Below are 13484 nucleotides of genomic sequence, written 5' to 3' on the forward strand. Positions count from 1 at the left end.
CAAAACCTAATCATTGTTAAGAATTTGGGACATCTCAAATTACAGTAGGGAAAAATCAAATCAGGGTGTGTACTGAGCCCAAAACAAAGGTTCCTGGTCATAAGGCTATTAGATTAGTAAGTGCAAGTGGTAGAATAAAGCATGCTCAAATTTTATGCTTGGGTCTCTGTATATAATCAAACCTTTAAATTAAACAAGACGAGCTAAAGAAATGCCTTAAGCAGAGCGAGATAACTGGGAATCGTGTCACTGCTTTTACCATTATTGTTACCCAACTTATACAATGTGCAAAGTGCTAAGCAACGCTACAAAAACACAATTATATGAACACTGAAGACCTGGGGAAATGAAATCCAACAATTTTTATTTTAATGAGCTGTATTTTCTAAATTTTGTTTTATTTTTTCCTGTTTTCATACAGTATTGAAAACAAAACTCAGCACATTCACATTTTCCCGAGGAACTGTAAAGATGATCTCTACAGGGATAAACGCTGTAAAGCCTGAAGCTCAATCAACTGATGTTGAAAACTCTCAAAGGGAGTAAAGGCTTGATCTGAATGGTCTAGAACATGTACTGTAATTTAATAGAAGAGATGGTCGTCTTAATATTTAATGATTTAAAAGAACTTCCCAGTCCATGCGAAGAGTACAGTCCAATAATAAATCAAGTTTCTGAACGCATTTTATGCTACATATGTGTATACTTTGCGATCCTCAGGTGTTCGTGCCAAATATTCTCTCTCAATAAGTCCTTCAATACGTTTTTTAATAACAACTGGACTTGGTAAGAATCGAGCCTTCAACTGCTGAGTTACCTAAAAGAGAAGGTTAAAAAATAAACTAATTTCTACCAGAAAATCGGAAACAAAAAATATTTCCATATAAACACACAATTATCTTTGAAAAGAAATTGCACCATTTTAAGACTCAGATCAAACTTCAGTAATTTGATTATGAAAATTAAAAATGATACTACTGAAAACGTCCTGTGTGGCTGGCTAGAACATATCTCCTCATATGAGGATGTGAATGCTCAAATGGATTAGTAGATGAATTGGAATATATTCATATCAATTTATACAACCTTATAGTTTATCCACTTTGAAGCTATAATTTAATGCCTTCTAAGTTACTATCCTAATTCAGAGATTCAAATTCCAGCTCTCTCACTAGCTCTGGGTCCTTGGGAAATTATTAACCTCATTAAGTTGTGTGTATTAAATGAGTTAATAGATGTGATGCAGAATAATGCGTTGTCCCACAGTTAAGTGCTACTGTTAGTATTCTTTTCTTCAACAGCTGTCAGGATTTCAGGTCTTGTTACATCAGTAATAACCAAACAGTAACTCCAGCACAGTAGCTGCAACCTGAGTATACACTCTATATATATGTCAGTTTTATATATATTTATTTGATACTCTTAACCCTGCAAAGTTGGCTGTCTCATTTTACGAAAGTGGAAAATAAGCCAGAGAAGACAAATGATAAGTTGTAAGTAGCAAACAGAACCAGAAGAGATGAGAATCTAAATCTTTCTGATCTTGCCTCCTTCTTTCATGTAAGATCACTTTAGCTACACTTGCAACAGTACCTTCAACCCCCTGATTCCTTTGGTTCTATTCCATAAGCACCCATTCTAGAACACTCCAACAGCCACTATTCAGTCCTTTACTAAGTTGTAGTTTTTATACCTTTTGTGTAGACCTGGAGTCAACAAATTGCACCCTACAGGCAAATACAGCCCACTGCCTGTTGTCAATTTTTCCTGGAACAGCCACCCTCATTTGTTATCTATGGGTGCTTTCATGCTACAACTGGCCATTTAAAAAAGGCTGCCAATCTCTGCTACAGACTGATAACACAAATTTATAGTATTCAAGTATAGCAAGTTTCCAAGCACCATAAACTCACATCCTGTTTTACGTAAGAAAAAAAGTCATTTTCATTTGAAACTCCTCTAACTCCCACCACATTGCACTTAACCAGTTTATCCAAGCATGTATCCACCTTTCATTAGAACCACCCCTGCCTCCTGCCCTGGGTTTCAGGAAGAGGTATTCAGTAGCATTCATTAACATTGACTGCCTGTGCGTTCTCTACACAATTCTCTTGTCTTTCTTTTTCTAGACTTTAGTACATCAATTATCCCTCATCCCTGTTCTTTCCTTTTGTTTTTAAGCATCCTTTCTTTATCCTTAGACTATAAATGCAACACAAGGTGTTCCGTGTTCCCATTTGAAAAAAAACTGTTCAGATGCCCTCATCTCAACACATAATCCTCTAGATGTTCTTCTTCGTGCCCTTTCCCACAAGACAGCATCCCAAAGGACAAGCCACTCACTTGGTGGTTTCAGCTCCATTTATTCTCAAGGCACTGCCACCAAATGCTCACTCTTACCAGTCCAATGAAAATGGGAAAACTAATCAGTCACCTAATTGCCAACACATATTAAATGTTTACTTGATTTGGTTTTTAAATGATTTTCGAAATTACTAACTGACCACTCACCCATAATTCTCTTCCTTTGTCAACATAAATACAAAGTTAACTTATAAAAAAGATTTTAACTGACCTGTGGAACACAGCAGTACATACCCACTCCCTTTTCAGTTAAAGAAACCAACCTCTATCTAGACAATCAAGCTAGGGGCCTAAGAGTCACCTCCACTCCTCTTTTTCATTTCCCATGCTGTCAATTTCTCTTCCCATTTGTCTTCATTCGGTTCTCTATCTTCACCCAATACTTTATTCAACCCTAATCACCTCTTTCCTCACTATTTCAATGGCTTCACATAGATCTTACATCTTTACTACAAGCATGTTTGTTTTTAAGGTGTGCACATAATTTGATGCTCAGCTATGTTTAGCTATCAAGAAAGTGCCAGATGTTTAATACTGTGTGAATTGACTACAGTTTTCAAATTTGAAGATTGTATTTTAAAATACAACAGTACTTTCCTAAATTTAAGCTGTTCAAGTAATTTTGCCTTTTCCACATCAGTGCTGTCTGGAAGAGTCCTCACCTCTGCTACTAACACATTGTGCTGCATCTTCTTCCTAGATTTCATTATCCGCACTATAGCAGCTTCTATCTCATGTTTTCTGTCGTCGTCTACTTTCTGCCTTGTTTCTTTCCTTTCTGGGTCGGATTCACCTTGCTTGGCAGCAACTAAAAGAGAAATAAAGACATTTACCATGTGATTATCATGCAAATTTCACACACAATGAAAAATTATTTATAAACAACCTTAACCTAAAAAAATCAATTTCAACCTCTGAATATACACTACACACATACTTCTATTCAAATAAACATACAAAAAGTACCTAATTCAAAGTTTACTGATTAAATTTAATTCTGGATTTTTCTTTTTAAATATTAGGAGCTTAAATTTATAGAGATAATAAAACCAATTTTATTTTTATAGACTAGAATGATTCCTTTCCTAGAAGAAAAATGGAAGCCACATTTAGTTAGCAGTAAAATTATCAGTAAAGAATTTTCACTGCTTGTGACTTCCAGAAGTTAAGTAGTATCTTACCAATATGACTTCAAGTTAAGTCTCACCAAAACCACCTCAAATGGGAGAAACGTGGGGACTTTAAGAGGACAAAAGAGCACGTATTGCCAAGATTTAGCTAGCTAAATTAAAAAATTTTCAAGTATCACCAGAATGTCTCTTAACAAAACTCCATTTGGACACCTCATCAATTATTTAACAATTTCTTGTTATTTATCTTAGTAATTCCTAAATGTCACAATATCACTAATTTGGCTCCAGAATCACTGGGGAGGGTGACCACAGACATGAAATTAAAAGACACTTGCTCCTTGGAATACAAGTAATGACAAACCTAGACAGCACATTAAAAAGCAGAGACATTCTTTGCCTACAAAATCCATATAGTCAAAGCTATGGTTCTTCCAAGTAATCACAGAGAAATGAGAGCTGGACAATAAAAAAGGCTGAGTACCGAAGAATTGATGCTTTAACTGTGGTGTTGGAGAAGACTCTTGAGTCCCTTGGAATGCAAGGAGATCAAACCAGTCAATCCTAAAGGAATCAACCCTGAATATTTTTACTGGAAGGACTGATGCTGAACCTGAAGCTCCAATACTCTGGCCGCCTGATGTGATGATCCGACTCACTGGAAAAGACCCTGATGCTAGGAAAGACTGAGGGCAGGAGGAGAAGGGGGCGACAGAGGGTGAAATGGTTGGATGGCATCACTGACTCAATGGACATGAGTTTGAGCAAACTCCGGGAGATAGTGAAAAACAGGGAAGCCTGGCATGCTGCAGTCCGTGGGGTCACAGAGTCGGACCTGACTGAGCAACTGAACAACAATGTAAACTACATTCCACTCTTGCAGAGTAGTCTTGTCTTACTGTGTTATTCCCCAGTCTTCAAGCCAACTTCTCAAGAATTAAGTATACAAGTTCTTTCTCTTATAATTTGCTCTAATTGAAGTAGCAGAGAAACAAAGTGGTAACTGATGCAGTTTATTTGGTTACCAACAGTAGACAGATGTGAAGTTTCTGGAGTAAAAACTGAAATATTACAAAGAACCACATAAAATATTGCTGACTTAGGCCTGGGCACACCCATGAGACAGCAGACTATAATTCAGAAGATCATTCTGGTGTGCCCATTCAGTTATTTCTAATTAGAATTCCTTGGTTAAGAATTCTACTTTCAGGGTCTTCTCCCAAGTTATCCACAAACTAACAAGAAAAAAAAAAAATTAGATTAAAATGCTCAACTAAAGAAGAAAAATGCTTTTCTTCAATAATTCCATACCATAAGGGGAAAAACAAAGATAAAGACACTGGTTTAAATAGAACTAAAGAAACATTAAAATCACTGTAATGTGGAGCTCTTGAGTGAATCCTGGACCCAAAAAATAAGATCATGAAAATTAGACAACCGTGGACATGCAAATATGGGTAATGCATATAGATGTTTGGAATTTCTAATTAATAATTAATTTCTAGGTCTGATATAGTACAACAATTTTGTGGTAAAATCTTAATTCTGAGATAAGTATATTCTCAAGTATTTAAGGGATAAGTGCTATGATGTTTGCAAATTATGTTATGATGTTTGCAAATTAAGTCCAAACGCTGTAGGAACTATAAACATATATGAACGGAGAGGGAGAATGGGAAGGTAGAAATAAAGGTGCTTAAACAAATGTGGCAAAATTTAATTGAGTATCTATTACAGCATTTTTCACTTTTTCTGCTGATGTGAAAATAGATAAAACAGTGGAGGGAAAAAATTTTTTAACAACTCACTTAGTTCATCTAAATTTGGTCACCTAAATAAATATACTCCAAGACTGTGGATTATGTTTTTAAAAACGTGAGGACAGAGCTCACTCCCAGACCCTGGCATGATATTATGTGTTTAAGAGAAGTATAACAAGGATATTTGCTGCGTAACTGGGTACGTAAGTATCTAGATGTATCAGGAGAAATATACTTAGCACCAGAGAGAAAATTTGAACTTCCACAAAAATCAGTAAGAGCCAAGATAATCTAAGTACCATTTCAAAAATAAAACATTTTTCTTTATGGAATTTGATAGCTGAAAAGAATTGTAAAAAGGGTCATCTAGTCAAATTTTTCATCACATTTAACTGTATTTCATACTATATACTTAACACCAAAAATTAAAAATCTAAGAAGAAGACTTTTAAAAATAATCATAATACTACCTGACAATATTAGCTGGGCATGATAGAATCTTGAATTACAAAGACATTTATTTAGGATTAAGCAGGCTGAGGCTAGGTAATTCAGATCTGTATCACCACACATCCTTCAAATCTGAGATACAAGTAACTTCTGAAATCCAAAACCTACCTCTGCCCAAAACTGCAGTCTTATGTCTTACACTAGTGAAAAAGATATTTTATTCCACAACCACCCTTTAGCACTGTTCTATTTTTTAACATACATCTGTGTCCCAAACATAGGGATCAATGATATGGTTTACAATGAATAAACAAAGTAGTCATGGCTGTAAAAAGATACCACTTTGCTGTGAAAAAAATATCCTATTTAGAGTCAAAAAGAAAAACTAAAGTGTATATACAAAGTTCTTAAATCAGTGTATTCTGGCAATCAACTGTATACTTAATATTAAAAAAATTTTAACACTTTTATTATTAATATATAAAAATCAGAAAAGTGAAGTCATTTTAAATGCTTAACTTATTTTAAAATACGGTTTTATTACACAGATACATTACATGTATTGGATAAATTATCACTGGGAAGCTCACCTAAAAACCAGGTAGCAAGCAACACTAAGACTTTTAAATATTCAGCAAAGGTGAAGTACCTTTTTGCCTTCTTAAATACATAGAAAATATACACCTTACACTGTTAAATATACAATAGATAGGACGTTTACTGTCATCCTAAAAAAAGCTGAAGCAAAAACTGTTCACAACAGGGTTATCTCTGTTTTTAAATTAGAGAAATCATATGGGTTTTTAAAGTTTTGAAATTTAACAAATATTTATCAGAATATAAACAGCTGCATCTAAAGATTAAATTTTAAATAGATAACTCACAATTTTGAAAAATTTGTACATCAGTTTTAAAAACAGACTTCACTATTTGTTAACCAGTTAAAAACAATTTTTTTATAAGAAAACATTCATAAAATTGTATTTCACTTGCTGAAAACCATATGAAAACAATACTTGTTCACACTATGAATTACTTTTTCAAATGTTTACTGAACTTGGATTCAACTGCATTTTGACAGGAACATACAATGATAAAAGTCACTTTATCTTGTAAGTCTATGTATCATGCAGCACACAGAAAAACATTACTTTTTAAAAAATAGAAATCCAACATTAAGAACTTCTAAGAAAAAATATGTATGTAATTTTTAAGAGAAAAAGATAATTTCAGATACCTGTTTGAATCTTGACTCTGTGTAGTTTGGATGTGAACTGATCATTAACTGTAAATATGTGACCATTTTCTATCTCCTTTGACTTGGGCTCCTTGGTGAGGACCCGCTGTGTTGGTTTACCACAGGCGAGGGATTGCAGGGCTCTAACAAGTTCTCGTTCAGGGATATCTGTCTCCTGTTGAATTTCCTGAAATTTCACCAGATTAACAGAGTTTAACAGGCCAGATTAACAGTGTGAAAGATTAAAATAGTTAATTAGTAAGTAAAATTGACCAGGCAATAGTTAAGAGAGTTAATTCCATTTAAGAAATAATTCACAACCAAAATCTTTCTATTATGACACTTCACTAAAATCTCACTTATTTGAACACACTAGAGAAAAAGGTGGTTCAAGTCACTGAACATCGAAAAGCTATGTTTTTTCCTGCAGGGATATAAAGCCCAGTCTAAGAATGTCATCCAACAGAGATTAGTAGGGGCCTACTTTAAAATTTAGGTAAAAATAAAGTGTTAACCAACATACTAATGCTAACTTTAGAAATAGTCTACAATCTTCCTCCCAAGTTTATCCATACTACTCTTTGCTTAGCAACTTTTTCCTAGAAATAACCAAAGTATACCATCAAAAATTTACAATCCAAGTTGACCATATTTACTGCCTGTATAACCAAATGAAAAAAAATTTAAATACTTGGTAATTTATATTAAACATGAAAAGCAGTAAATTCATTGTATACTTTTTTATGTCAGTGGGACAGGAAGAGAATTGTACATGTATATGATATACATCGACAGGTACTGCATGGCTCAAGTCTTCACATTGGGATGTATCATTTTGATTCACTGTATAAGGCTGTTTTTTTCCCTCAAATGCAGCACAGGAAGAATGGGCATAAAGACGGTGTTATTTAGACTGTGTAACCGATCTGGAGCAAGTCGTCGTCCTTTCACAAGATCCTGAGGAAGAGTTTTAGGCTTTTTCAGAGCACTACAGGTAGGTGAGGACTGAGAGACATGTCAGTTTTAGTGGTGATGATGCACATCCCTTAGCTTCCAATGATCTCAGTATGTCTACAAACTTTAGACACATCAATGTCAATCCTAGCAAATTAAATACGTGCTCTTAATAAACAATGTTAATTTTAATTATTATGTACATGCTAAAAGTGGCTTATTTATATTATTGTTTAACCAGAGTCAAAGAACCAGAAATGCCTTTTTAGGTAGAAATTCATGTTCCATCAATAAATTGGACAGTGTCAAATCTCTATTATCTCAATAGATCAGTGGAATTTGATTATGATTTTGCATTTGATATGACATATGGAACTACTCTCTTTCCATTCTCACAAATGAATTAGCAGTTATTTCAATTCCATTTATTAGAAATGGCAAATTTATCACATCCCAAACACTTCTGTATTTAACACTCTGTTTCTGGACTCTGTTTTGTTCAAATTGAGTTATTTGTTCACACATGTTAAAAACAATTTTAACTTCGAGTTATGTTTGGATATTAAGACATATTCCTTTTCCTCTCACTGGGCTTTCCCATCTCCAAACCCCTGCCCCTCCTTGCCTATTCTTGTGCATTCTCTTGACCAGACGAATTTTGGGATCAGTTGTCAAATTTCATAGAAAATAAATCTACAGGTTTGGATTGAGACACTGAATTTATAGGTGACTTAAAAAAAAACAAACAAATTCCTTTATAACACATAGCTTTCTCATTCAGATACATGTACCCTTCCGTATTCTTTTCTCTTATTGCCTTTTTGGTTTAAGTCTTGTACTTTCTGTGTTTAGAATGATTCCCAGAAAGATTATAATTATTAAAATATCTCTTTCCTCATGTTATTTTCCAATTAATTCTGATGCAGAGAGAAGGGACTTACTATAAGTCTGATTTATAGAAAGATTTTTCAACCCCAAATTCTCCTCAAAAAATAATTTCTTAGTTATTATACTTGACAGTCATACTGTCTATAAACTTTGTCAACTCTTGATATTGGTAAATTTCATTCCTTTTTCTTTTTTAGTGTGTTCATTAGGACCTGCAGAACAAGGCTGGACAGTAGGAGTAAAGGCAGGTATAAATTGTTCCTAACCTTAAGGGGAAGGTGTCTAATATTTTAATACTAATTACTGCTTCCTTACTAGATCTCTCATTAGGTACACCTTTATGCCATTAAGGTACTTTTTCTATTCTTAGGTGGCTAAGAGTGCCCCATCTGGAATTAAGAAATCAGGACTGACCTTTCTCATATGCTTTGCGTACATCCATAGACATCATTGATTTTTCTCCTTGAACTGATGTCTGCTCAGTTAATTGTATTATTATTATAAAATCTCAATAGCTCTCTGTTGACAAACTCCTTCTCTGTATTCCAGGAAGAAACCCCACTTGGACAGGGTGGATTATTATTTCAATACACTGCTGAATATAACCTGCTAATAATATTTTATTTAAGATTTGTATATTTATTTTGAATAACCTATAGCTTCCTTATCTTTTTTGTATTTTCCTAGTTCAGTTTTAGTAATAAGGTTATGTAGCCTAAGGTATTTCTCAAGAACAATTTGTGTATTTTGTTTTCTGGTTCAAAGTTCCCAGTATAACTTTCAATTTTAATTTGCTGTGTTAATTCAGATCTTTAATATCCTTTTTTATTGTATAGTCAGTACATATGTGAGGGCTTTCTGTAACAATGGAGTTAACCTATTTCTCCTTGTACTTCCAATCATTTTCCTTTATGCATTGTTATGTCACAATAATGATATAATTTCTCGGTGAAATACCACTGGTGTTTAATGATTGTCTATGTAAATTCTGTCTGACATTAATTCTGCTACTGTCAATAATTAGCTTTTAGTCTCATACTCAGAAATTTTTCAAAAGTATTAATAAAGAACATTCAGAAAAACATGTATTAATATCCATACCTCTTTCAAAAATTAAATGCTAGTTACTAAAATCTAAGGTACAGACTACCATTAAACATATATTTTGGTATTTTAGCTGTTCTACATCACAATATGGACTACATTCCAAAAAATACATAAAAAGAGGAAAAAGTCTCTGCAGCCTGACTACTATGGATTAAATGTGACACTATAATAAATGCTACCTTTTGAAGGCAGTTCTCAAGATGGCCCACAGTGACCTTGGTACGTTTTAATCTTGTGTGGTCCCCTCACTTTACTGGGGTGATGTTAGTGACCAACAAAATAAGGAAGTGATAATATGTGATTTTCAAGGCTGGATCATAAAGGCACTGCAGGTTCTGCCTGGGTCTCTTGGATCACTCACTCTAGGGAAAGTTAGCCACCAAGATACAAGGACAATCGAACAGCCATGTCTGGTAAAGACCACATGGAGAGAATCTAACACCCCCCTAAGTTTGGTTAACAGCCAAAACAAACTTTCCAGTCATGTGGAAAAAGGTGCATACCAATAGTATTTTCCAATCCTGACAACATTAGATGACTGAAGCCCCAGCTGACATATTAACATAACCTCATTAAAGATTCCAAGCCACAAGTCAATCAAGCCGCTCCTGAATCCCCAAGCCAAAGAAACCACAAAAGATAATAAATTGTTAGTAGCTGTTTTACAACATGAAGCTGAGATTTGTTATGTAGCATTAAATAAAAAATACTCTATTTTATGGAACTCATAAAGAATATTTGAAGAGATCAGCTTCCTTTAATAATTATTAAATACTTTTAACTATCTTTTCTAATATGTGAAGATTTTTGCAAAATAGCTGTCTAATAAAACTTATGCAGCAGACTCTAAGCACACAGTGTGAATGTGTGTCATGAGCCTTTTCACCATTGCCTGGTTCGAGATGCAAGCAGAGGTTTTGGAGCCACAGGAATGGCATTTTACATATGCCACTTATGCTCAGGATTCTGGTTTGACACAGCTAAAATTTAAAATATTAGAGCAATTTTCTACTTAATTTTTCCTTCTACCTAAGTCACTTCTTGTTAAGCCTCAACGATCCCAACCAGACAGGGAAGGAGAAAAGCCTGAACCACTAAAATTACTAGCAATTCCAATAATGGTTTAAGAAAATGCATTCATGATTTTGTTTATCCTATTATTTTTACCAGCTCTTTATAAAGTAGGACTCTGAAAACCAAATCTAGTATTTATTAAGCAGCTTATTTGTTTAAAATATATTATCCATGATAGCTCCAGACTAAAACATCCAAGCTGTTATAGATAATTCAGTTCTACCTGCCTGAAAAGCTTTACAATGTTTGGGTAAGGTACTCAATACTTACTTGAAATCAATAATCTTAGGATTCAATCACATATAATTTTGTGTTTGGAAATTAAGTTATTCCCGAAGTTAATACACACCCGGAAATTTACAAGAGCAAAATCTCTTGGCTTAGCCACTGACTTAAAACACTAAGGTTTCAAAATATTTCTCTGAAGCATTATCATGTAAAAATAGTCATCTCTGAACTATATTATCATCACATAAAGAGAATATGAGTATTAAAATAGGCCTAGAATTTAATTGTTCATTTCAAATTTAAAACTTCCAATGTTCACCTGTATCTGAAAATTCTTTTTCAATTAAGTGTAAAAATGGCAGTAACTCTACAGCTTTTAAAATATTCATTATCTTTCATTTAAACTTAATTTAAAAATATCACATGATCCTCATTTCAACTCCAACCTACTCATTAAACATATGGGAAAAGACTAACTGAATATAATTCAATCAAATCATGACTTAATGGGGGAAAAAAGTAATAAGTATATTTTTATAGTTACTCTAAAAGAAGAAAGTTGACACTATCAAGATAGTGTAAAATTACCAAAAGGACAGACATAAACTAATGAAACAGAGATCAGAGTGTGTAAAAATACATACATATGGTCAACTGATTTTATTTTTTCTAAATAAAGGGGCTAAGGTAATTCAATGAGAAAAGAATAGTTAGTGCTTTTGACAGATGATGTTGAATGAACAAGTGAATATATGTGGGCAGAGGAAATAATTCTTAATCCTTCCTATAACCATACCAAAAAAATTAACTTGAAATTGATCATATATCTAAATGCAAAAAGCTAAAACTATAAATCACTTAGAAGAAAATGTAGAAGAAAATCTTTGAAACCACACAACAGCCAATAATTTCTTAGACTATCAAAAGTACAAACCATAAAACAGCAGCTACTGGACTTTGTCAATATTAAAAAGTTCTGCTCTTAGTAAAATTAAGAAAATAAAAGGGCAAATAACAGACTGTGAGAAAATATTCATAGTACATAGAGGTGACAAAGGATCTGTATCCAAACCTTATAAAGAATTTTTAAACAACCCAATAAAGTTATATGAACAAAGAACTCATCAAACAAGACACATTAAGTGGCACATGAATTAACAAAAAAATGGTCATCACCATTAGCAATCAAAGTAAGAAATTAAATTCACAACGAATAGGTATAATTGCACACTAGCTAAAATGGCTAAAATTTAAAAGACTGAGAATATTAGATTTTGGAGAATATGTGGGGCAAGCAGAACTCTCCTACATTGCTGGTAGAAATGGAAAAAGTAAAATCACTCCAGGATGCAGCCTGGTAGCTCAGTGGTCTGTGATGACCTAGAAGGGTGGGATGGGCGTGGGAGAGAGGCTTAATCAAGGGGTAGAGGATCTATGTATACATACAGCTTGATTCATGCTATGCCCCAGAAACAATACAACACTGTAAAGCAATTATACTCCAATTAAAAAAATAATCGTTTTCAAAAATTGGATTTGCAAAGCACAGTAGTGCAAAGTGCAAAAAAAATTTAAACATACAGCTCTATTCACTACGATCTAAATTCAACCCAACAATCGAAATGCCTATCAAGAGGTGAGTGGATAAAGAAACCATAACAGATCCATGTAGCAGAGTTATCACTCAGCAATAAAAATAAACTACTGAACTATATACTCAACAACATAGATTAATCTTAAAAATACTAGACTATGTAAAAGAAGCTGGAAAAAAGTGATATGTATCATTTGGTTCCAATTATAAGAAATTCTAGAAACCCAAACCTAATTTACATTGATACAAAGCAGACAACTGGCTGCCTGAGTCTGGAGATACTGTGAGGGAAATGACTGCAACAGAGTATAAAAATTGGGGAAGATATTCTATGGGGGCTTCCCTGGTGGCTAGGTGGTAAAGAATCCAACCGCCAATGTAGGAAATGTGGGTTCCATCCCTGGGTGGGGAATATGCCCTGGAGAAGCAAAGGGCAAACCATTTCAGTACTCTTGTCTGAAAATTTCCATGGACAGAGGAGCCCGGCAGGCTACAGTACACAGGGTCACAAAAGAGTTAGATACAACTTAGTGACTGAACAACCAAATAATATTCTGTATCTTGAGTTCAGTGTTTGTTACAGAGGTGCATATATCTGTTAAAACTCATCAAACTGTGAACTTAGATGGAGTTATGTTTTACTATATAAAACGTACTATTTCAACAAAGTTGACTTAAAAAACCAAATGAAACATGAC

The 13484-nt window shown here is 33.9% G+C and overlaps 1 protein-coding gene across 3 annotated transcripts in view; it reads right to left on the reverse strand.

Annotated features, from left to right (window-relative positions):
• Nucleotides 1-316: 316 nt before the first annotated feature.
• CUL3 (cullin 3) overlaps nt 317-13484 on the reverse strand; it is a 112803-nt gene continuing 99635 nt past the window's right edge. For 2 of the 3 annotated variants that reach the window (XM_059875245.1, XM_010802427.3), the window contains 3 exons: nt 6942-7128; nt 3027-3172; nt 348-817 (listed from right to left, as the gene is read on the reverse strand). In XM_059875245.1, the coding sequence (XP_059731228.1) occupies nt 686-817; nt 3027-3172; nt 6942-7128 (465 nt within the window). In that variant the 3' untranslated portion in view covers nt 348-685. Of the gene's footprint in view, nt 818-3026; nt 3173-6941; nt 7129-13484 lie in introns of all 3 variants that reach the window. The other variant, NM_001192806.2, reaches the window with a different exon arrangement.

The sequence above is a fragment of the Bos taurus genome, chromosome 2 (assembly GCF_002263795.3).
Source record: "Bos taurus isolate L1 Dominette 01449 registration number 42190680 breed Hereford chromosome 2, ARS-UCD2.0, whole genome shotgun sequence".
Taxonomy (NCBI): domain Eukaryota; kingdom Metazoa; phylum Chordata; class Mammalia; order Artiodactyla; family Bovidae; genus Bos; species Bos taurus.